The sequence below is a fragment of the Oncorhynchus mykiss genome, chromosome 1 (genome assembly GCF_013265735.2).
Source record: "Oncorhynchus mykiss isolate Arlee chromosome 1, USDA_OmykA_1.1, whole genome shotgun sequence".
Classification (NCBI taxonomy): domain Eukaryota; kingdom Metazoa; phylum Chordata; class Actinopteri; order Salmoniformes; family Salmonidae; genus Oncorhynchus; species Oncorhynchus mykiss.
In genome coordinates, this window is record NC_048565.1 from 64,902,676 (window position 1) to 64,929,148 (window position 26,473).

The following is a 26,473-nucleotide window of genomic DNA, read 5'->3' on the forward strand; positions in this document are numbered from 1 at the left end:
TGGAATTGGTTACATCACTCTCATCCAGTATACGCTTTGGACGGTTCAAAGAACGTTTGTGTTATTCTGTATCCCTTTGCTGGTGAATATCTTGGAGGTGATAGAGAGGCCCATTCGCAAGCGGCTGCCTGCCGTCACCATCAAACTGACCAGATTTGAGCAACAAAAGGGAGAAATCTGCAAAAAACCCACATGGTGATGGCCTGCCTGTCAGGCCACAGCACATGAGGCTGCTGAGGGGAGAACAGCTCATAATAATGGCCGGAACGGAGAAAATAGAATCGCATCAAACACCTGGAAACCATGTGTTTGATGCAGTTGTTACCATTCCACCTATTCCGCTCAAGGAGTTTTGAAAATAACTTTACAGAGTGTATCAATCACGCTAGCCTCATTGTGGATCTTTCCTGCAGAGGCAGGCTCTCACTGGCCAGACTATTTTTTTTTTCGGTTGCTTTGGCCCCCCTGTAGCTATGTTGGACTCTTAAAGGCTCTGCATGGTCAATTCAACGTCTGCGGTGGCCATACAGCACTTACTGCGATGCAGCCATGGCAGTAGTGAGAGCATTCATGCTTCTTGTGCTTCAGGGAGCTGTCGTGCATCTAATGAATTGGTCTGCGCTGCACCACACATAGTGATTCAGAGCTAATCTCTGTAGCTATCCCGCTAATTAAAAGCAACTGGATAAACAAAAAGACAAGACCGTACCTCTTCTGAGATGTTTGAGTCCGTTTCCCAGTGCTTGACATAGGAGCTCTGAAGTAAAAAGTCAGCACTGTTTTCCCACCTGCATCTCCATCCCGAGTCTCCCCATTGCCGCTCAGCAAAATTAGCCTACATTTAGTCTATTGTATATATGTGTATTTCACACTATGTTGAGGTAAAAGTCAGAGTATAATGCTGTATGGATGTCAACCCCAATGCATGTTTCTGTCACCTTCACCAATAAACTGCATTACAGTTAAAAACAACTTAGACTACCACCACCGATTTCTGTATGCTAGCTATGCTACCAGTTTATACGAATGGGAGTTAGCATTTACCAGTCACTTTTTCTAAACCTTGAAAGGGGCTAATTTAAAATGTTATGCAGCAACAACTGCCAAATATATCAAAATCTGATTTTAGTAACCACATTGTGGGCCTGCTACAATAAATACAGCAATCGTGAAGGATTTTACAAATATCCACTTTGTTAGATCAGATTTGTTCAATTGCGCCAATCCGGGATCCATCTTTCCCCCACAGTCTGTATTCCATTGACCTCTTTACCGGCATCTATCCCCATTACCTCCCCTATCTCTTTCCGGGAGTTCAAACTCATTTTCTTCATGTCTTTGAAATCCCTACACGAGGTATCATAAAGATTATGTTTTGTTGTCAAGGAAGTGAGTTTGTGTTTATACGGGATGTACCACCCCCAACTACTGTCAACCAAACATGTCAATGCGGCACTATACGGAGCCCATCGCACGGCGATGCGGTACGGAGCTTGATACGGCCGCCGCAAGCTTCCGAAGACATTGCAATTGTGTCACACCCTATGTACGGAGCCTCCGGACCACATGGTCGGATCAAGCCTAAATTGGCGTTTACTACGCATGTCTGAAGGTGACATCTGATGTCCTGCTGAGACTAACGTGCTTGCTCTGTGAAAAATCTCTTGAGAGAGGTCAGACTTTTCTTCTGAAGCCAGAGAAAGAGAGCTCAGCACAGAGACAGTGATTCATTGTTTATTTTGCTTTGGGAATGGTTGTTTTTGTACAGTGCCTTGCGAAAGTATTCGGCCCCCTTGAACGTTGCGACCTTTTGCCACATTTCAGGCTTCAAACATAAAGATATAAAACTGTATTTTTGTGTGAAGAATCAACAACAAGTGGGACACAATCATGAAGTGGAACAACATTTATTGGATATTTCAAACTTTTTTAACAAATCAAAAACGGAAAAATTGGGCATGCAAAATTATTCAGCCCCCTTAAGTTAATACTTTGTAGCGTCACCTTTTGCTGCGATTACAGCTGTAAGTTGCTTGGGGTATGTCTCTATCAGTTTTGCACATCGAGAGACTGAAATGTTTTCCCATTCCTCCTTGCAAAACAGCTCGAGCTCAGTGAGGTTGGATGGAGAGCATTTGTGAACAACAGTTTTCAGTTCTTTCCACAGATTCTCGATTGGATTCAGGTCTGGACTTTGACTTGGCCATTCTAACACCTGGATATGTTTATTTTTGAACCATTCCATTGTAGATTTTGCTTTATGTTTTGGATCATTGTCTTGTTGGAAGACAAATCTCCGTCCCAGTCTCAGGTCTTTTGCAGACTCCATCAGGTTTTCTTCCAGAATGGTCCTGTATTTGGCTCCATCCATCTTCCCATCAATTTTAACCATCTTCCCTGTCCCTGCTGAAGAAAAGCAGGCCCAAACCATGATGCTGCCACCACCATGTTTGACAGTGGGGATGGTGTGTTCAGCTGTGTTGCTTTTACGCCAAACATAGCGTTTTGCATTGTTGCCAAAAAGTTCAATTTTGGTTTCATCTGACCAGAGCACCTTCTTCCACATGTTTGGTGTGTCTCCCAGGTGGCTTGTGGCAAACTTTAAACAACACTTTTTATGGATATCTTTAAGAAATGGCTTTCTTCTTGCCACTCTTCCATAAAGGCCAGATTTGTGCAATATACGACTGATTGTTGTCCTATGGACAGAGTCTCCCACCTCAGCTGTAGATCTCTGCAGTTCATCCAGGGTGATCATGGGCCTCTTGGCTGCATCTCTGATCAGTCTTCTCCTTGTATGAGCTGAAAGTTTAGAGGGACGGCCAGGTCTTGGTAGATTTGTAGTGGTCTGATACTCCTTCCATTTCAATATTATCGCTTGCACAGTGCTCCTTGGGATGTTTAAAGCTTGGGAAATCTTTTTGTATCCAAATCCGGCTTTAAACTTCTTCACAACAGTATCTCGGACCTGCCTGGTGTGTTCCTTGTTCTTCATGATGCTCTCTGCGCTTTTAACGGACCTCTGAGACTATCACAGTGCAGGTGCATTTATACGGAGACTTGATTACACACAGGTGGATTGTATTTATAATCATTAGTCATTTAGGTCAACATTGGATCATTCAGAGATCCTCACTGAACTTATGGAGAGAGTTTGCTGCACTGAAAGTAAAGGGGCTGAATAATTTTGCACTCCCAATTTTTCAGTTTTTGATTTGTTAAAAAAGTTTGAAATATCCAATAAATGTCGTTCCACTTCATGATTGTGTCCCACTTGTTGTTGATTCTTCACAAAAAAATAGTTATATCTTTATGTTTGAAGCCTGAAATGTGGCAAAAGGTCGCAAAGTTCAAGGGGGCCGAATACTTTCGCAAGGCACTGTATATACAGTACCAGTCAAAAGTTTGGACATACCTTCTCATTCCAGGGTTTTTCTTCACTAGTATTCTACAATGTAGAAAATAAATGAAGACATCAAAACTATGAAAAACACATGGAATCATGTAGTAACCAAGAAAGTGTTAAATAAATCAAAATATGTAATTCACTACTTTGAAGAATCTAAAATCAAAAATATATTTTGATTTGTTTAACACTTCTTTGGTTACTACATGATTCCATATGTTTTATTATATCGTTTTGATGTCTTCACTATTATTCTACAATGTAGAAAATAGTCAAAATAAAGAAAAGCCCTTGAATGAGTAGTTGTGCCTAAAGTTTTGACTGCTACTGTAGGTCTACATAAATGCTTTCCCCATTCACAGTGACTATTACTCAATTTTTTGGTGTATAATAACTTCCTGTTTAAACAGGAAACTCCCTTTCATAAACTTTTACTTGCTTTCATAAGAACGATGTTGAGCTATATTTGGGGATGGTCTACTCTACTACAATTTGCACAGTGTAATGACCAGGAGTTGAATTGGTACGGTGTGTGGGTATGCTTCTGCACATCATAAATCTCTGCTGACTTGCAGATCATTTGCAGTATATATGGGCATGAGTTTGGGCAATGACATGTTCCATTATTGATGGACTGAAGATGGGCCAACCAATGAATTCTAGGAACTGCAGTGCCTATATTCCCCAAAGTAAATATCAGAGGATGCAACTCATGAGAACACCAGTTTTGATTAAGATTACTAGGAGTTGTGTTATTGGTACAATGCCAGAGAGGGGGAGAGCGGGAGTGTGAGAGAAACAGCCATCATGGAAAGTAATGATTCCTGAAATCACAGCGAAGGCAAGGGAGAGAGAGGAAAGCTGAGAGGCGGCAGGGGGTGGGTGGGTGTGGGGGGGGGGGGGGGGTAAAAGGCAGTGTTAAGAAGGGATTTGACCATTGATTACTTTGTCCAAACAGAGTTTCAACGTCTAATGGTTTGCTCACACACTGTTTTGAATCCTATGTTTGCTTTCATTATGTCCTGAATGCTGCTGGGTTTCTTTGAAGCTCCATCCATTGCTTCAGAGAAAATCAGAGGGAATCTGTAATGCTAGGCACTGAATCCACAAAACTGGAACAAGACTGCTTAAGCCTGGAGGACTGTCAAGTTTGCTGCATGCAGTAATTGCCGTGACCATTCACTTGCTGATCATAGATACCGTATGATGTGTAGGAGTGGGATATATTTAAATGGATTAGCCACCTTGAAAGTATTATCTATCTGCAGCGTGCAAAAAATCCAACAAATCCCATAAGCCATCACAGCATAGGTAGGTGTAGATGCTTTCTTTCCCTCCCCGATCAATTTGTATTTCTAAATTGGAGGTCATATTCCCCTACCCAGACGGACAGTATTACATGCCGTAAGTGTACGCGGTGAAATTGATCCCTTGCACTTTCCAGTGTTAATCATCACCAGAGCAAGATTTTGCCTTAAGCATTACATTGCAACAAATTACTCTCAAACACCATTGGCCAGATTCCCCGGAGATCTGGATAGAGGCTCTGAAAGCTGAACCAAGTGAGACGCCCAGCAGCCATGTGGGAAAGTGAGGAAGAAGGGAAGCAAGAGGGAGTGAATGTGTCGGCGCTGACCACTGGGATTTTTGTCGTCTATGAGCTACGGCTTTGGAGACCCTTTTTAAGAGGGTTGTAAAGGTCTCACAGAGGGTGAGTCATCAGTGGGATCCGCTGATTCACAGTCATCTTCCACTGTCGATCCATCATCTCAGAGAGAGCAAGAGAGCAGTCACTGTGGTGAGAATAGATGCACACCCTGTCCTCCTCGATGTCCATTTAGAATATTGATTCCCGGCCTGAACAGAACAAAGCTCTGGGAGACGTTGAGACGAATTAGGCTTTACCCCAAACACAATAGTCATAACAAGCTCTGGGTGGCAGCCAGCGGCAGCCGCTGATTGGCTGAATACCTGGGACGCAAGATTGTTGGAGTTGTCAACAAAGCAGCATGACAGAAATATAATGATACGTTTTAAAACGACCAGTAGTTTCTTTGAGAAGATGCAGTGCATTCGGACAATATTCAGACTCCTTGACTTTTTCCACATTTTGTTACATTAAAAGCTTATGCTAAAATTGCTTGAATTATTTTTTTCCTCATTAATCTACACACAATACCCCATAATGAAAAAGCGAAAACAGGTTTTTAGAAATGTTTGTATATATGTATATATATATATATTAAATAAATAAAAAATACCTTACTCAGATAAGTATTCAGGCCCTTTGCTATGAGACTCGAAATTGAGCTCAGGTGCATCCTGTTTCCATTGATCATCCTTGAAATGTTTCTATAACTTGATTGTGGTACATTTAAATTGATTGGACATGATTTGGAAAGTCACACACCTGTCTTTATAAGGTCCCATAGATGACAGTGCATGTCAGAGCAAAAACCGAACCATGGGGTGAATTGTCCGTAGAGCTCCGAGACAGGATTGTATCCAGGCACAGATCTGGGGAAGGGTAACAAAATGACAGCAGCATTGAAGGTTCCCAGGAACACAGTGGCCTCCATCATTCTTAAGTGGAAGAAGTTTGGAACAACCAAGCTGGCCGCCTGGCTAAACTGAGGAATCGGGGAAGAACAGCCTTGGTCAGGGAGGTGAACAAGAATCCGATGGTCACTCTGACAGTTCCGCTGTGGAGATGGGAGACCCTTCCAGAAGGATAACCATCTCTGCAGCACTCCACCAATCAGGCCTTTATTGTAGAGTGGGCCAGACGGAAGCCACTCCTCAGTAAAAGGCACCACAGTCCGCTTGTAGTTTGCCAAAAGGCACCTAAATAATTATCAGATCATGAGAAACAAGATTATCTGGTCTGATGAAACCAAGATTGAACTCTTTGGCCTGAATTACAAGCGTCACGTCTTGAGGAATCCTGGAACCATCCATAAGGTGAAGCATGGTGGGGGCAGCGTCATGCTGTGGGGTTGTTTTTCAGCAACAGGGACTCGGAGACTAGTCAGGATTGTGGGAAAGATTAATGGAGCAAAGTAGAGCTCCAAGAGCACAGTGGCCTCCTCCATTCTTAAATGGAAGAAGTTTGGAACCACCAAGACTCTTCATAAAGCGCTAAGGACCTCAGACTGTGGCAAAGGTTTTCCTTCCAACAGGACAACAACCCTAAGGACACAGCCAAGACAATGCACAAGTCGTTTTGGACAAGTACTCATAATACTAGGACAAGTCTCATAATGCCCTTGAGGGGCCCAGCCAGAGCCCAGACTTGAACCCGATCGATCATCTCTGGAGAGACCTGAAAATAGCTGTGCAGTGACGCTCCCATCCAACCTGACTGAGCTTGAGAGGATCTGCAGAGAAGAATGGGAGAAGCTCCACAAATACAGGTGTTCCAAGCTTGTAGCCGTATACCCAAGAAGACTCGGCTGTAATCGCTTGCAAAGGTGCTTCAACAAAGTACTGAGTAAAGGGTCTGAGTACTTATGTAAATGTGATATTTCATTTTTTTTTTTATACATTTGCAAAAATGTCTAAACCTGTTTTTGCTTTGTCATTGTGGGGTATTGTGTGTAGATTGATGAGAAAAAAAACGATTTAATACATTTTTTAATAAGGCTGTATCGTAACAAAATGTGGCAAAAGTCAAGGGGTCTGAATCATTTCTGAATGCACCATATATATACAGTGATCTGTGCAAACAGCAGAGATGCATCAATTTCACTTTTGCTTGTCAAAAACGAATGACCACTGCTGCACATGCTGCTACTGTTTTGAACAGATTTATACTATTTAGAATGAGCAGCCAGCTCACGAACGAACGAGTGCACCAGGGGATAACCCAAGAAGCATCAAAAGAGAACCATCGCGCTCCCAGAGAAGCTTGGCTGGTGCGTAAAACCCATGAATTCAAAAAGGTGTTGTGGGTTCGCACTCAAAAAGCTTACTTCATTATTACATTATTATTATTTTTTTCACTGCATCAGGGATAGCGTACACAGACGTTTTGGCTTCACAGCCTTCCTCAGTGTGTAGGTTAAAAAAAATGTGTTTTATTCAAAACAGCATTTATAGAGAATCTGGATCTGGATGTGGCTTTTCTGGTCTACATGTATACAAATTAAGCACAAAGAAATACAGAATTATAGGGTATGGGAGTGGGCACGAAGGGCAACTCACGAATCAACTGCCCCAGGTGTCCGCTCACCTGAATACATCATATCAATTCATGAGATAGCACACCACAGAGGACAGCAGGCACAGCCGTTCTTAAATATGTGGGGCCAACTGTTAAACGATATGCTAAATCTGATATGGACGGTGTTCTTGTATAACAGTAAATTTGGCTTATAAGAAGGAGGTGAAAACGAATTCTTAATTTAGACCGTGTGGAGATAAATGAAACTCTTATATATCCACATGGCTTCTCTTTGGAGTCATTTGTTGTTGTAATCACCTCATCTACAGGTGAGCGAATTTTACAAAAACATTTACCAAACTATCAATGTTTCTCAAAATTACTCTAGCTGGCTAATTTGATAATGCTTTCTGATACACCAGGTTTCATGCTGTTTTAGTCCACATGTCATCCTGAGGAACCTGATAAGAAGAGTAGAACCTGATAAACAACATCAGGGGGAAACAATAAAATTGGCCATGCTTTTTTTTGTCCTACCAGATCAGCGACGAGAAGGGTCTAGCTAGTGTATCCCTCTGTCCCTCTGTCTGTCGGTTTGTCAGGCCCCAGGCTCCTATGACTGTTACAATTATTTATTTTACAAGTTCATTACTATTAGCTTTTGGCTTTAGCACCTTCTGTACCTGATCAAGCATCTAGTCCTTCACAGCCGTCTGGTTCAAGAGACTCATTGGGAGGAGGAGACTAGAGCAGACCCAGAAGTTCTGACTGAACACACATTTGAGCACCCCAGGACAGTCCATTTACTTTGTGCTGTTATAATTTATGCTATGAAATCCTATCATTGGGGCAGTTCCCCCTCATAGCAAATTGCTGGCAAAACAATTAAAGTAATGTTTGCACGGCCTGTGCGCCCAATGGAGGTGGAGCTGCCACTGCTGGCAGTCACAGAGGGGCAGAGTAGTAAGTAACTAAACAGCTTGTTTTGCACAATATTTGAAGCAGGAAAATGTACACATTTACCACACTTTTATAAGCATTTAAAACATGATCCATGAATTATATAATATATATTTGTTGGGTAAATATTTTGGGGGTTGGACCAATCACAAGTAGGGTGCCACCCCTAACGCCCTAGCTGGCGAGCCGCCACTAGTGTTGTCATCCATAAAACTAACTGAAGGATATTTCCTCAGAGGGCTTAGTTCTTTTCACTTTCGTCTTCTGCTGTTACACACGCATTTATTCTGCAGTAGACATAGAACGTCACAGGCGTTAACGTCACGGTCAAAGGACTCTGTAACTTTCCAAAGCCACCTCACCATTAGTGGTGTTCTGTTCTCTCTGCGGCTGGAACTTTCCAGAGCCACCTTACCATTTTAAGTTCCTGTAGGACGTCCGTCAGAAGTGCACCTTGTGAAATAAGGCCAGTGGGGGTGGAGAGAGAGATGTGCTGGCGGGACCAGAGGGGGGTAACAGGGGGGACTAGGCGGGGGACCGCAGGGCGAGAGGCAGCGCTCACACATTCACTGCATTGTTAGGGAGGGATCCTCAGAGGAGCCAGGTGTGTCTTGTGATCCAGCCCCTTGACCAGCCTCAGCCAAGCTGTCTCTCTATCACAAGACTATCTAGGCCACAGTCACAAAGCAGACCACATTCAGAGCCCAGTGTCTCTCTCATCCATTCTCTCTTCCTCTTTCGCTCTACTTCGGTCTCTCCCCATATCACCCCCATCTCTCTTTCACCCTCTCTCCCCTGCATCCCTCTCTCATCTCTCTTTCTCTCTCTCTTTCGCCCTCTCCCTCTGCTTCCCTCAGCTCATTTTTCATCATGGCCTGATTGTGCTCTGCTGTCCCAGTCAGTTTGGCCTGGCTGTTCCACATGGCCCATATCCTTGGCTCTGTCACAGCGCTCCCAGGGCTCAGGCCTTAGCCAGGTCCCCAATCAACTGTTTTGGGCATATTTGACCCATGACAAGTCCATTCTCAAACCGCTTCCTCTTATAACTTTCTCTTTAAAGTTTCTGGTCTGAACTTGAACTTCTGTATTATATTTTTGCATGGGAGAAGAGACAAAAGGAGACATTTAAAGAACTCCATTTGTGTCTGGTCTCACAGATTTATAATGTTCATCTTTCACTAACTTGTGTTAGTCTCATCCAATTGTCTTACCTGCGTTCTTGGCCTCTCTTTGAACAATTTTTACAGACATTGTGTGTGGGCTCTGATTTTGAATTCCCCAAACATATCGAGTGAGACACATGCTGTATTTGGAAAAGCATTCATCTGCAATGATCACTCTTCATTTCTCTCACTCTCTTTCTCTCTTGTTCTCTCTGTCCTTGGTGTTACATCTGAAGGTGACACCGCTATCACTCTCCATGCTTTCATATGGCTCAGATGTCAGCACCATGTCTGACAGTTTACCCTGTCACTGAGTGAAGGAAATGTGGAAACTGCACTAATCTCAGCCAAGGAGGCTCAGAAAATGGGCTCAAATACCACTGGCATCACACTGGCTGCCACAGAGGGCCTTCACCATCAGCTGGATGCTTCTCGGGATCAGGGGATGACAAGGAGGTGATAATAGGGTGATAATAATCTGGACCTGTGGACAGCAAACACCATCTCAACCAATCTCAGACTGGCCATCTGTTGAAGCTGTATGTGTTTGGAGTGGGGGACCCGTCATCTTGCACAGGTTAGGTTTGTTAGCTTGGTCGGATGATTTTCTATTGGACACGTCACCAGGCTGTCGACGGATGGATTCTGCATGGGATTGCTATTGGTCTGAAAGAGAGGGAAGATCTGGTGGAAATCCTCCAATGTCATGCTGGTTTTGGCTTCAAGAGGCTGTACTTTACAACTAGGCAAAGATGATATCACTGACTTACTATAACCTTATACAATGCGGTTCACAGCAAGTCAAATATTTTGTTTAGCATGGATCTCTGCCAATCCCTACCAGTTGTCCATAAGAACTTCTTCTGAACCAATGCTTTAGACAGAAATATTAAACAGAAATATTATGGAGAATATTAATTAAGATTGGAGTCTTTAAAAAAAAAATCTAACCATTTTATCAATTGATCTGTGTTTTCCTTTTGATGTCAGGCAGATACACTACATGACCAAAAGTATGTGGACACCTGCTTGTCACATCACATTTCAAAATCATGGCCATTAATATAGAGTTGGTCCACCCTTTGCTACTATAACAGCCTCCACTATTCTAGGACGGCTTTCCAATAGATGTTGGAACATTGCTGTGGGGACTTGCGTCCATTCAGCCATGAGCATTAGCGAGGTCGTCCACTGGTGTTGGGCGATTAGGCCTGGACTGCAGTCGGCGTTCCAATTCATCCCAAAGGTGTTTGATGGGGTTGAGGTCAGGGCTCTGTGCAGGCTAGTCAAGTTCTTCCACACTGATCTCGACAAACCATTTCTGTATGGACCTCGCTTTGTGCATGACGGTATTGTCATGCTGAAACAGAAAAGGGCTTTCCCCAAACTGTTGCCACAAAGTTGGAAGCACAGAACTGTCTAGAATGTCATTGTATGCTGTAACGTTAAGATTTCCCTTCACTGGAACTAAAGGGTCTAGCCCAAACCATGAAAAACAGCCCCAGACCATTATTCCTCCTCCACCAAACTTTACAGTTGGCACTATGCATTGGGGCAGGTAGCGCCCTCCCAGATTGGTCCGTCGGACTGCCAGATGGTAAAGTGTAATTCATCACTCCAGAGAATGTGTTTCCACTGCTCCAGAGTCTAATGGCGGCGAGCTTTATACCACTCCAGCCGACGCTTGGCATTGTGCATGGTGATCATAGGCTTGTGTGCGACTGCTCGCCCCTGGAAACCCATTTCATGAAGCTCCCAACGAATATTTATTGTGCTGATCTTGCTTCCAGAGGCAGTTTGGAATTCGTTAGTGGGTGTTGCAGCCGAGGACAGATAATTTTGACGCGCTTCAGCACTCGGCGGTACCGTTCGGTGAGATGGGTGGCCTACCATTTGCGGTTCAGCCTCTGTTGCTCCTAGATGTTTCCACTTCACAATAACAGCACATACAGTTGACCGGGGCAGCTCTAGTAAGGCACATTTTTTACGAACTGACTTGTTGGAAAGGTGGCATGCTTTGACGGGGTACCATGTTGAAAGTCACTGAGCTCTTCAGTAAGGCCATTCTACTGCCAATATTTGATTTTATACACCTGTCAACAACGGGTGTGGCTGAAATTGCCGAATCCACTAATTTGAAGGGGTGTCCACATATTTTTGTATATACAGTACCAGTCAAAAGTTTGGACATTCAAGGTTTTTCCTTTATTTTTCCTATTTTCTACATTTGTAGAATAATAGTGAAGAAATCAAAACTATGAAATAACACATGTAATCATGAGGTAACCAAAAAGGGTTAAGCAAATCTAAATATATTTGAGATTCTTCAAAGTAGTCACCCTTTGCGTTGTTGACAGCTTTGCACACTCTTGGCATTCTCTCAACCAGTTTCACCTGGAATGTTTTTCCAACAGTCTTGAACGAGTTCCCACATACAGTATAATGAGCACTTGTTGGCTGCATGTCCAACACATCCCAAACCATCTCAATTGGGTTGAGGTCGGGTGATTGTAGAGGCCAGGTAATCTGATGCAGCACTCCATCACTCTCCTCCTTGGTCAAATAGCCCTTACACCGCCTGGAGGTGTGTTTAGTCATTGTCCTGTGGAAAAACAAATGATAGTCCCATGAAGCGCAAACCAGATGGGATGGCGTATCGCTGCTGTGGTAGCCATGCTGGTTAAGTGTGCCTTGAATTCTAAATAAATCAGTGTCACCAGCAAAGCACCCCACACCATCACACCTCCTCCTCCATGCTTCACGGTGGGAACCACAAATGCGGAGATCATCCGATCACCTACTCTGCATCTCACAAAGACACGGTGGTTGGACTCATCAGACCAGGATGAAGGACAGAGTTCCACCGCTCTAATGTCCATTCTCTTGTTTCTTGGCCCAAACAAGTCTCTTCTTCTTATTGGTGTCCTTTAGTGGTGATTTCTTTGCAGCAATTCGACCATGAAGGCCTGATTCACAGTCCCCTCTGAACAGTTTATGTTGAGATGTGTCTGTTACTTGAATAAGAAGAAGATAAGCATTTATTTGGGCTGCAATCTGAGGCTGGTAACTCTAATGAACTTATCCTCTGCAGCAGAGGTAACTCTGGGTCTTCCTTTCCTGTGGCGGTCCTCATGAGAGCCATTTTCATCATAGCGCTTGATGTTTTTTGCGACTGCACTTGAAGAAACTTTTAAAAGTTATTGAAATGTTGACTGACCTTCATGTCTTAAATGAATGATGGACTGTCATTTCTCTTTGCTTAATTGGGCTGTTCTTGACATAATATGGACTTGGTCTTTTACCAAATAGGGCTATCTTCTGTATACCACCCCTACCTTGTCACAACACAACTGATTGGCTCAAACGAATTAAGAAGGAAAGGAATTCCACAACTTAACTTTTAACAAGGTACACCTGTTAATTGAAATGCATACCTCATGAAGCTGGTTGAGAGAATGCCAAGGGTGTGCAAAGCTATAATCAAGGCTAAGGGTGGATACTTTGAAGAATCTCAAATATAACATATGTTTGTATTTGTTTAAACACTTTTTGGTTACTACGTGATTCCATGTGTGTTATTTCATAGTTTTGATGTCTTCCCTATTATTCTACAATGTAGACAATAGTCAAAATAAAGAAAAACCCTGGAATAAGTTGGTGTGTTCAAACTTTTGACCTGTTGTGAACGGTGTTTGGCTTTGCAGAACTGATGTCCCAGTGAGATGGAATTATTTTTGCTCGCTCTGAGCATGGCGCTCCATTTGTCAGATATAGATAGCAGGAAATTGCGCCTGGAGAGGGCCAATCAAAATGCCCCCTGAGTGTGTGGGGCTAAGCTCTGAGAAATGGAGCTATATAGGAAATCTGCCAAGATGAAAAATAAATTATAATGTTGCAATAGTGACCAGGATTGGAACCTGGGTTTGATACAGTTGTTTTTTTACCTTTTACGGATTGAGAACCTCCGGAAAGCCTCTCTCGCGCGCTCTCTCTCACTTTCTTATTCTTGCTCTCTCGATCTCTCCCTTTTCATGATTACAGAAAGGTGATTGTGGGTTTCTGACGTTTTGTTTATGTACTGTGTGGTTTGGATTGGATTTCTATTGTACAAGGCTTGCTGTAGTGTGCCAGTAGAGCTTGATGTTTAGTAGATGCCTGTGGCGAGATGGTGTAGTAGATTGTCACAAACCCCACCCAGATCATTATGATCTTAAGCCATCCACCAGCCATTTTCAGTTAAGAGACATCAATCAAAGGCTGGCTCTGTTCTTGCCTTAATTTGACAGTCACTCTCCTGCATTCACTCCAACAAATGGCAGCTCATTAAGATGATGATCAATCTCAAAGTAATGGCTCCCACTGTGCTTGTTTTGAGCTTACAAGTGAATACACATTCATACCAACTCCTGATACATTAACACGTTATCGGCTATTCATCTACGCCTGTTCCTGCAGAGCTACCCTAATGTAGGTTTCTGTGCAACCCCAGTTGTAATTAATCTGACTCAGCTTTTCAACCAGCTAATTATTAAAATAATGTGCACTAGATAAGTGAAAATCTCCAGGACGGTAGCTCTCCAGGAACGGGTTGAGAGCCCTGATCTATGCACAGTCGTGCACACACACTTAGTTCCACACATACATAGTGAGTTTCTTGAGTAAGATATGCTACTATGTTTTATTGCTTCTGTGTTTTATTTATTATTTATCTGGGCAGGATGCATGTGGTCAGCATGTTGTCTTGCACCTGTGTGTTTCTGAGTTTTGTTCCTGTGTGTCTGTGTGTGTGTCTCTGTGTGTTTCTGTGCCTTGTTTGTGTGTGTGTGTGTGTGTGTGTTTCTCATTCCTGAGTGTCTGTGTGTATGAGTCTGTGTCTGACTGTTTGTCGGTGTCCTGGCACTAGCAGGATGTTGACTGAGCCCTCTTGACGTTTGACCCCTGCCTTGTGTCCCAGGTACTCGTTCCAGGATGAGGAGGACATGTTCATGGTGGTGGATCTGCTGCTGGGAGGGGACCTGCGCTACCACCTCCAACAGAACGTCCATTTCAATGAGGACGCTGTCAAACTCTACCTGTGTGAGATGACCCTGGCACTGGACTACCTGCAGAGCCAGCACATCATCCACAGGTATGGACATTATCCATAGACACAGAATCCACTGCACTGGTATGAGATACAACAGGGGTTGGCAAAAGATGGCAAAAGTGTTTTATTTTGTCCCCCCAAAGTTTTTAGAAAAAAATATAGATATATTTAAAGTCAGCAAAAAAAGAAACGTCCCTTTTTCAGGACCCTGTCTTTCAAAGATAATTCGTAAAAATCTAAGTAACTTCACAGATCTTCGTTGTAAAGGGTTTAAACACTGTTTCCCATGCTTGTTCAATGAACCATAAACAATTAATGAACATGCACCTGTGGAACGGTCGTTAAGACACTAACAGCTTACAGACGTTATGCAATTAAGGTCACAGTTATGAAAACTTAGGACACTAAAGAGGCGTTTCTACTGACTCTGGAAAAACACCAAAAGAAAGATGCCCAGGGTCCTTGCTCATCTGCGTGAATGTGCCTTAGGCATCCTGCAAGGAGGCATGAGGACTGCATATGTGGCCAGGGCAATAAATTGCAATGTCTGTACTGTGAGACGCCTAAGACAGCGCTACAGGACAGACAGCAGATAATAGTCCTCACAGTGGCAGACCAGGAATGCACAATCCCTGTATCAGTGCTCAGACTGTCTGAAGTAGGCTGAGAGACGCTGGACTGAGAGCTTGTAGGCCAGTTGTAAGGGAGGTCCTCACCAGACATCACAGGCAACAACATCGCCACCGTCGCTGGACCAGACAGGACTGGCAAAAAGTGCTCTTCACTGACGAGTCACGGTTTTGTCTCACCAGGAGTGACGGTCGGATTCGCGTTTATCGTCAAAGGAATGAGCGTTACACCGAGGCCTGTACTCTGGAGCGGGATCGATTTGGAGGTGGAGGGTCCGTCATGGTCTGGGGCGGTGTGTCACAGCATCATCGGACTGAGCTTGTTGTCATTGCAGGCAATCTCAACGCTGTGCATTACAGGGAAGACATCCTCCTCCATCATGTGGTACCCTTCCTGCAGGCTCATTCTGACATGACCCACCAGCATGACAATGCCATCAGCCATATTGCTTGTTCTGTGCATGATTTCCTTTAAGACAGGAATGTCAGTGTTCTGCCATGGCCAGTGAAGAGCCCGGATCTCAATCCCATTGAGCACGTCTGGGACCTGTTGGATCGGAGGGTGAGGGCTAGGGCCATTCCCCACACAAATGTCCGGGAACTTGCAGGTGCCTTGATGGAAGAGAGGGGTAACGTCTCACAGCAAGAATCTGGTGCGGTCCATGATGAGGAGATCTGGCCACACCAGATACTGACTGTTACTTTTGATTTTGATCCCCCTTGTTCAGGGACACATTATTCCACCTCTGTTAGTCACATGTCTGTGGAACTTGTTGAGTTTATGTCTCAGTTGTGTAAATATTTGTATGAATATAAGACTCAACATGTTAACTTTGCTGAAAATAAACGCAGTTGACAGTGAGAGGACGTTTCTTTTTTTGCTAAGTTTATATATTTTGTGGAGTGAATTCCCCAGGAATTCAGCAAAAACTGTGTTTTCTCCGTGTAATCAAGGTATGAAATGATTGTTATTGTCAATTAAAATCTCCTTTTGGGTTCAGTTGTATTCAATTTGCAGTGTACAATTTTTTATTTATTTTACACTCAATACAGACACACAATTCACTAGTTCACAACAACACTTTCCTTGAAGTGTTGAAGTTGGAAGTTTACATACAATTAGGGTGGTGTCATTAACTCGTTTTTCAACCACTCCACACATTTCTTGTTAATAAACTATAGTTTTGGCAAGTTGGTTAGGACATCTACTTTGTGCATGACACAAGTCATTTTTCCAACAATTGTTTACATATCACAATTCCAGTGGGTCAGAAGTTTACATACACTAAGTTGACTGTGCCTTTAAACAGATTGGAAAATTCCAGAAAATGATGCCATGGCTTTAGAAGATTCTGATGGGCTAATTGACATCGTTTGAGTCATTTGGAGGTGTACCTGTAGATGTATTTCAAGGCCTACCTTCAAACTCAGTGCCTCTGCTTGACATCATGGGAAAATCAAAAGAAATCAGCCAAGACCTCAGAAAAAAATGTGTAGACCTCCACAAGTCTGGTTGGGAGAAATTTCCAAACGCCTGAAGGTACCACATTCATCTGTACAAACAATAGTACTTAAGTATAAACACCATGGGACCACGCAGCCATCATACCGCTCAGGAAGGAGACGCGTTCTGTCTCCTAGAGATGAACGTACTTTGGTGCGAAAAGTGCAAATCAATCCCAGAACAACAGCAAAGGACCTTGTGAAGATGCTAGAGGAAACCGGTACAAAAGTATCAATATCCACAGTAAAACGAGTCCTATATTTACATATCCTGAAAGGCCGCTCAGCGAGGAAGAAGCCACTGCTCCATTACCTCCATAAAAAGCCAGACAAAGGTTTGCAACTGCACATGGGGACAAAGATCGTACTTTTTGGAGAAATGTCCTCTGGTCTGATGACGCAAAAATAGAACTGTTTGGCCATAATGACCATCGTTATGTTCTGAGGAGAAAGGGGAGGCTTGCAAGCCGAAGAACACCATCCCAAACTTGAAGCACGTGGGTGGCAGCATCATGTTGTGGGGGTGCTTTGCTGCAAGAGGGACTGGTGCACTTCAGAAAATAGATTGCATCATGAGGGAGGAACATTATATGGATATATTGAAGCAACATCTCAAGATATCAGTCAGGAAGTTAAAGCTTGGTTGCAAATAGGTCTTCCAAATGGACAATGACCCCAAGCATACTTCCAAAGTTGTGTCAAAATGGCATAAGGACTACAATGTCACGGTATTGGAGTGGCCATCACAAAGCCCTGACCTCAATCCTATAGGGAATTTATGGGCAGAACTAAAAAAGCGTGTGCGAGCAAGGAGGCCTACAAACCTGACACGGTTACACCAGCTCTGTCAGGAGAAATGGGCCAAAATTCACCCAACTTATTGTGCGAAGTCTGGAAGGCTACCTGAAATGTTTGACCCAGGTTAAGCATTTTAAAGGCAATGCTACCAAATACTAATTAAGTGTATGACACAGTGTGTCCTTGCCTTCGTAATAGTGTTAAATCCAAATGTCAGGCTTAAAGGATTTCAGTTATATGGTTCTTACCCTGACAGTAATCTATCGGCCAGGACAGTAATCCACTGTTCGGATTTCTATAAACAGGCACTACTAACTTCAGCTAATTTTAGCCATCGCTAACCAAAATTGTGTCTGCGTCTCCTGGCCCCCCTTTAGAGCTCAAACCCACTGCGATGGCGAACTGTTAACACTAGAACTACCAGTCCTCGCTATCCCCCTTACTATGTCAATAAGCAGCCCTTTTGACTGCAACATGCTAACAGTCTAATAAATAAAAGTAATATACTGTATGCTATCGGAAAAATAATCCTTTGGTTGTGTTTATGAAAGTCTTGATAACATTAGAATACGAGAAACAATGCATTTCCAAGAACACAATAGCATTTATGCTACTAAAGGTGATATGTAGTTGAGGCTATAAACAAGCAGGAAAACCATGCACCCGGACGGAGGCTGCTTCTTTTTACGTGATGCCCAACTTCCATCAACACGTCTCCTTCACCACTAGTGGTGATAAAGTCCTAGACCACTGTTACTCTACCCACAAGCAGCATAAAAGGCAATGCATCGCCCCTTCGGCCAATCATTATTCTATACTCCTGCTTCCTGTCTTCAAGCAGAAGCTCAAACAGGAAGTATCCGTTACTCGCTCCACAGAGAAATGGTCCGCCGAATCAGAGGCTATACTACAGGACTGCTTTGTTAGAGCTGACTGGAATATTTCCTGGAACTCCTCTGATAACATCGACGAGCTAACCACCTCCGTCACCGGCTTCATTAGGAAATGCACCTCTGACGTTGTCCCCATAGTGAAGTTTCGCTGCTTCCCCAATCAAAAGCCCTGGATTAACACAGAGGTTGGCACTAAGATAAAGACCAGGCTTACCGTACAGAGGGCTATCACTGCCAACCCCCGAGCTTACGGCTGAGGACACAATCAACTCCTGTTATGACCGCTGCAGAGGTTTCAAACTAGCAAAAGGACAGAAGAAATAAGGTGGAATCCTATTATACAGGCTCTGACACCCACCGCATGTGGCATGATGGAGACCCAGCCGTGATATGCCCAACAGTGCCTTTCTACTAAACAATCTCACTTCGGCAAAAAACAACACCAAGCTGTGCATGAGGGCCGGCGCTCACAAGGCCACGGGGCCAAACTATTCCAGAGTGTATTCTCAATGTTTGTGCAGAACAGCTGGCAAGAATATTCATGGTTATTTTCAACCTCTCTTGTCCCAGTCTATAATCCCCACGTCTCAAGCTGACAACCACCATTCCTGTTCCCAAGAACTCTAAGGCTACCTGCCAGAATGACTACCGCCCTGTAGCACTCATATCTGTAATAATGAAGCGCTTTGAAAGGCTGGTTGTGGTACACATCAACTCCGTCATCCTAGACACACTCCAAGCATACTTCCCCAACAGAGCCATAGATGATGCAATCTCAATTGCACTCCACACTGCCCTCAACCACCTAGATTAGAGGAATACCTTTGTGAGAATGCTGTTCATTGACTACAGTTCAACATTCAACACCATAGTCCCCTCCATGCTCGTCACCATCCTGGACTTCCTGATGGGCTGACCCCAGGTATTGAGGGTAGGCAGCTTCACCTCCGCCACGCTGATCCTCAACACGGGGGACCCACAGGGGTGTGTGCTTAGTCCACTCTTGTACTCTTGTGTTTACCCACGACTGCGTAGCCACGCACAACTCCAACACCATCATCAAGTTTGCTGACGACGCAACGGTGGTAGGCCTGATCACTGACGATGATGACTACAGGAAACGGGGAGGTGACTGCACCATTGAGTGCATCTTGACTGGCTGCATCACTGCGCATGCTGGCATGCACCGCCCTCGAATGCATAGCACTAGAGAGGGTGGTGCGGCTAGACCAGTACATTACGGGGCCGAGCTCCTTGCGATCCAGGACCTCTATATCAGGCGGTGTGAAAGGAAGGCCTGGAAAATTGTTAGACTCCATCCACCCAAGCCCATAATCTGTACTCTGTGCTTCCACATGACAAGCGGTACAGGAGCAACAAGTTGGACACCAACAGGTGCCTGAACAGCTTCTATCCCCAAGCCATAAGACTGCTAAATAGCTAACAGAATGGCTACATGGACTATCTGCATTGACTGTTTTACTTTATTTTCACACTTACTCTATGAACTCTCACAGGACTTGCACACACGGACACTCCAGCACACTCACACATACTCACTTAATTTGCTCACACACACAACATGCACACACATTCATACTCCCCGGGCTCCTGAGTGGCGCAGCGGTCTCAGGCACTGCATCTCAGTGCAAGATGCGTCACTACAGTCTCTGGTTCGAATCCAGGCTGTATCACATCTGGCCGTGTTTGGGAGTCCCATAGGGCAGCGCACAATTGGCTCAGCGTTGGCCGGGGTAGGCCGTCATTATAAATAAAAATGTGTTCTTAACTGACTTGCCTAGTTAAAGGTTTAAATTAAATAAAGAATAGTGACTAAACACACGCACACTCACATACGATCATCATATATGCTCCTGATGTCTAGTCAACTTTCCCCCTTTTACATATCTACCTCTACCACTCCAGTATCCCTGCACTTTGTAAATATTGTATTGCCACTGACCCTGGAACTGACCACTTAGTTTACTTACTTACTCGTGTTCTTCTTATTTCTATTTCTCGCATGGTTTTTGTTCTACTTTACTTTTTATTTATAGTACTACTGATATTGGTGGGAAAGAGTTTGCAAGAAAGGCATTTCACTGTACTTGTGCACGTGACAATAAAACTTGAAAATTGCTGCCGCGTGCTCATGTATGGACCGCAAAGGAACAGCGATTATTCTTGGAAAAAGTGATAGTTGGAAACCTCCGAATCGGCTCGGTCTGCTTGTCTTACCTGAATGAGACTCTGTAGGAGGATTATGAAAAAGTCACTTTTTGGCATTGGGTGAAAATGACATGTCCTCTTAAAACAGCTTTAACACATTATGTTTCTGATATAAAAATTCTTACAACATATGTATGTTAAATAGACTTATTTAGCGAATGTCAAAGATAGAGGGGGGGGGCATGACTTAAAAAATTGCAGAGATATTTACATTTTAAAAGAATATGCGGTCAAAATACTGCCTCTGTGCTTCTTGTGTTAAAAGCAGAGAGCGACATTCCGGTCGCTCTGACCAGAATTTTCTGATCATTTTCTGAAACGGTGTAAACAGCCATCATTCGCTGACACCCAGCAGGGGATCACTGCTTGTCTGCTTTTAGTTGTACGTACCTCCCTGATTACTCCTATCCTGGGTGCCACGTCTGGGACTCCTGGCCCTCCCTCTTCTACTCCCTGTTTCAGACACAGACATCTCCTCACCTCCATGCCCGAAAGGAGATGAATCCCCTGTGTTAAGGGGTGTAATGATTCATCATCATCCTTTTCTCATCTGTCTTGAGTGTCCCCGGTCAGAACGGGCAGTCCTGCATCGTCCTTTTCACTCTCCCAGCTCTGACACCTAATGTGTGGCCTGACGGCTACAGGAGATACTCAGTACTGGAAAAGTACTGGAAAACCTGTGCTCTGGGTCTAATGATGTAGGCTCCAATATGTGGTGCTCGTTGGAAGAAAAGCCACACCTTTTGAATTCACTAGTATATCACTGGGCAGTGGTGTAGTTGTTTGTGTGCTTGTTAAGAATCAGAGTTTTTAATCCATCAGATTATGAAACTAAAATGGCTTTGGTAGCCTATTTGTTTGTCCAACAGTCTGTTTGCTGAATAGTATTCTTTCTATAAGGACCTGGGCATTCCCTTTTTAATGAAGGCTTTTCTATATTGCTGCAATTGTTAAAATCAATCTTCTTCAGCATGGTATGACTTGCAGTTGTGAGCTTTTGTTGAAAGTGCTGAGCACAGGTCAAAGTGTTGGTGCTGTAAATGAAAGTGTTTTAGGTCCCTGTAGACCACAAACTCCACTCAAAATGTTTGAACCATTTGGCCTCGATGTTTTAACCTTTATTGCAAAGCTCGTTTTAGCAAATTGCTCCTCTAAAGTGCAAAATAAATATCTGGGTGCGTGCGTACTGGTGAGTGTGTTTTGTGCACTCGTGCCGTTGAGCAATCATGTACAGTGCCTTCAGAAACTATTCACACCCCTTGACTTTTTCCACATTTTGTTGTGTTACAGCCTGAATTTAAAATGGATTACGTTTTATTATTTCTGTCACTGGCCTACACACAATACCCCATAATGTTGAAGTGGAATTATGTTTTTCTAAATGTTTACAAGCTGAGTGAATAAGTGAATAATCTTCAACCCCTTTGTCATGGCAAAGTAAACATGTGCTTATGAAGTAACCTAATTTAGTTGCATGTACCCCCAGTCGAGCAGTGAATTTCAAAAACAGATCCAGGGAGGTTTTCCAATGCCTCGCAAAGGGCACCTATTGGGAGATGGGTTAAAAAAACAAAAGCAGACATTGACTATCACTTTGAGCATGGTGAAGTTATTAATAACACTTTGAATGGTGTATCAATACACCCAGTTACTACAAAGATGCAGGCGTCCTTCCTAATTCAGTTGCCAGAGAGTAAGGAAACCACTCAGGGATTTCCCCATGAGGCCAATGGTGACTTTAAAACAGTAAGAGTTTAATAGCTGTGGTAGTGGAAAAGTGAGGATGGATCAACAACATTGTAGTTACTCCACAATACTAACCTTATTGACAGAGTGAAAAGAAGGAAGCCTGTACATAATAAAAATATTCCAAAACATGCATCCTGTTTGTGATAATGGAATCCTGTTTGTGATAAATGGAATTTAGCTAAGCACAGGCAAAATCCTAGGGGAAAATCTGGCTCAGTCTGCTTTCCAACAGACACTGGGAGACAAATTCACCTTTCAACAGGACAATAACCTAAAACATAAGGCCATATATACATCATGACGACATTGAAAGTGGCCCAGTTCCAGTTTTGACTTAAATTTGCCTTGAAAATCTATACAAGACTTTAAAATGGCTGTCTAGCAATGATCAACAACCAACTTGACAGAGCTTGAAGAATTTTTAAAAGAATAATGTGCAAATATTCGACATTCCAGGTGTGCAAAGCTTACCCAGAAAGACTCACAGCTGTAATCACTGCCAGAGGTGATTCTAACATGTAATATCTCAGGGGGTTGAATACGTATCTAATGAAGATATATTAGTGCTTTATTTAAAAAATATTTTTTTAACAAATGTTCACATTTTTCTTCCACTTTGACATTAGAGATTAGAGACATTAGAGACATTTTGTGTAAAAAAAACAACAACAATTAAACCTATTTAATCCCACTTTGTGACACAACGAAATGTGTAAAAAGTAAAAGGGTGGGAACACTTTCTGATGGCACTGTAGTTCCAACTAGAATGAACACACACTTGTCCTCAACTCAAGTTAAAACAGTAATTCACCCTGTCAACTTGATATGTGCTTTTGCCATTATTTAAATACCAATTAAGTTATTCGGTAGAAGATTCAGGGAGTTTGCCCAAGTCTCTGTGTGTTTTTGTTTTCGCATCCTGGCATCAACACTTCTGACTCTGACACAGTTGTGTCTGCTGTAGGAGACCTAATCCAATCCCTGGTTATCTGTATCTCCTGCTCTGCAATTTGGTTCCACGCTGTGGGTTTGCGACAGGAGAATACTATTATTTTGTTGCACTAAATGGGGGAAGAAGTGTCTCCTAGCAACAGTCTACTGCTGCCATGATGCCTGAGGAAGGTGGAATTAGTCTAAGCAACAAAAAAAGTCCCCAAAGAACACAAGAATGGCCCCCCTCTCTTTACTTCTTCTGCACTGAAGAAAAACTAAAAAGTGACTATTGATTTCTCTTCCCTCTTCTATAGTGAAGGCCTTAGAGGTGGAATTAGACCTCAAACGTGTTAGTCGTCTGCTGCTGGAGTTTCCATTCCATACTTAGGAAACCCGTTTGACTGCATTGCTAGTCACATCAAAGAAGAAGAAGTGTGTTAAATGAGCAATGCTCTGCATGGTTTTACATCAAATAACTATGGTGGCGGGATGGCAGAGGGTTTCATATTGGAATTTCTCCCATGACCATAGAGCACGTGAATTGAATACATTTCCCATAAACCTCTTGAGAAATACACCAGTTAACATAGAGATTTACTTTTATGGTACAGTGTAGCCTCCACAATAGGGCAAAGACGTCAAGTCAACATTTATTCCACGTTGGTTCAACGTAATTTCGTTTTTCTTTTCATTGAAATGACCTGGAAGCAACAGATTCTACCAGTGTGTTCCCAGTGGGTCAGTGCTAATAGGAATGCTACTTTAGTGAAGTGTATGAACTGATTTTGCATCAAATAACCACTGTGGCGGTGTAGAGACTTTCATATTTGAGTTCCTCCCATACATTTCCATTGAAATCTCTTGAGAAATACACCAGTTAACATAGAGACTTACTTCTTGGTATAGCATAGCCTTAGTGCATACATTACTTTTTATGTCAGTGTAGTGTTTGAGACGTAGACTCTGTGGACTAAATGGCTTAGGTTTGGGATCACATTTCCATTAAACCTCTGAAGGAAAACACCAGTTAAAAAAGACTTACTGTAGCCTGATATCATGTTAGTGTAGCGTATGAGACTCTCTATGTGGACTAAATGTATTATTCACACTTTCGTGACAGGCTGCATAATTAAATAAGCGGGGTTGGCTCTGTTAATTGGCTGTGGGCTTGGAGGGGGCTGTGCATGTGGGTTAACACCAAGGTGTTGTTGTTTATGTTGGTCTCCACTGCATTGGTGCCCCACATAAAAAGCATGTGTGGAGAAAACCTGGGAGTGCCTCCCTGGCGTTTGGGATTGGAAATTGCCATGTTCCCAATGTTCCCATTCATCCATGTCGAATATAGTGGTGTAGGGATCAGTACATGGGCGGGCATACGTCCACACATCGGCACACAGTCACATACGTAATACACACACAGGTTGGTGGTTCCAATGTTTCATTTTAAAAGCTTGTTATATTAAATGCAGTGCCCTAGCTTTAAGATAAACAACATGGAAAATGTAATGAATCTGATTTTTTTTATGAATAAGGAAATGTCCCACGTCACTTTTTCTAGGAACATTTGACCCCATTTAACCCCATTTAACCTTTTCACCATTGTAAAGCCCAGGTTATTTTGTTGCTTTGACAAAGTCATTTCTGAAGATAGTTATTTGTCCCTCATTTTAAGGTCAACCCTGTCACATGGACTGAACTATAATTTGAATATGGTGAAACTATTCCTTTTTAAATGATTTTTTTTTTCAAAAGAAACATTGAACATTCAAATCATAGTGTGAAAGCAGGTGAGCATTTTCTGGTGTTTTGTGGTAGAAAACTGAGAGTCGACCATAACATGTCACCCCTGTTACCCATAGTAGATGGTCTAGAAAAGAGTTGTTACATTTTTTTTAAATGTGTTAAGCTTGCATTCAATTGCCCCTCCTTGCTGCACTTCCATTCCCCCTGTCACAAGGGGAGCTATGGCTGATTTAAAATGAAATCATCAATGGTAAACCTTGTAACATTTTTCTTAATTTCACCTCTTTTATGGGGGAATTTTTATTTTTTTTATATTAAGTGGGACATGCTCTCTTTATGACAAAATATAAACATTTGGTGAAATAAAATGTTTTTCTTAACAGCATTACACGCCCCCAAAAGGGTTTCTCTTTGTTGAACGACCCAAGCAATACTTACAAGCCTCAATGTACAGATACACTTGCACACACGTAACACTTACAGCTACCCACTCTGTTCCACACACATGTAACACTTACAGCTACCCACTCTGTTCCACACACGTAACACTTACAGCTACCCATTCTGTTCCACACACATGTAACACTTACAGCTACCCATTCTGTTCCACACACATGTAACACTTACAGCTACCCATTCTGTTCCACACACATGTAACACTTACAGCTACCCATTCTGTTCCACACACATGTAACACTTACAGCTACCCATTCTGTTCCACACACATGTAACACTTACAGCTACCCATTCTGTTCCACACGCAGTTCCATATTCTTAGACAATGATTTCTGTGTTTCTCTTGTTTCTATCTCACAGGGATATCAAACCAGACAACATCTTGTTAGATGAGCAAGGTGAGAATGCCTCTTCTTAGAGATGACTTTATCTTGTACTCATTAGATGTTTACGACGCGTGTGTGTTTTACCTTTGTCACATGCTTTATGAAGGCACGTGTAGGCCATTTGAGTGACATTGTTGTTCATGTGCGTGTGTACAGTATGTGTGGTAGAGAAGGAGAGAGAGGGAGAAAGAGAAAAATGTCCCTATGTACAGTAAAGCGAGCTTCTGAGAAGGAAAATGGTCCAAGGTGACAGGTAGGACACACAGTCATGACTCTGCAGGATGTTACTGTAGGTATCACCACAGTAGTGGGGTCAGTACTCATGCAGAATAGCCAGAATGTGTGTCTCACACCCCACCATGCTTTGAAGACATGCA

At 43.0% G+C, this 26,473-nt stretch overlaps 1 protein-coding gene across 1 annotated transcript in view; it reads left to right on the forward strand.

Annotated features, from left to right (window-relative positions):
- LOC110526969 (serine/threonine-protein kinase 32C) overlaps nt 1–26,473 on the forward strand; it is a 136,910-nt gene that overhangs the window by 93,421 nt on the left and 17,016 nt on the right. Inside the window, exons 4-5 of the mRNA XM_021608144.2 lie at nt 14,646–14,819; nt 26,071–26,108. Coding sequence (XP_021463819.1) covers nt 14,646–14,819; nt 26,071–26,108 — 212 coding nt within the window. The remainder of the gene's footprint in view (nt 1–14,645; nt 14,820–26,070; nt 26,109–26,473) is intronic.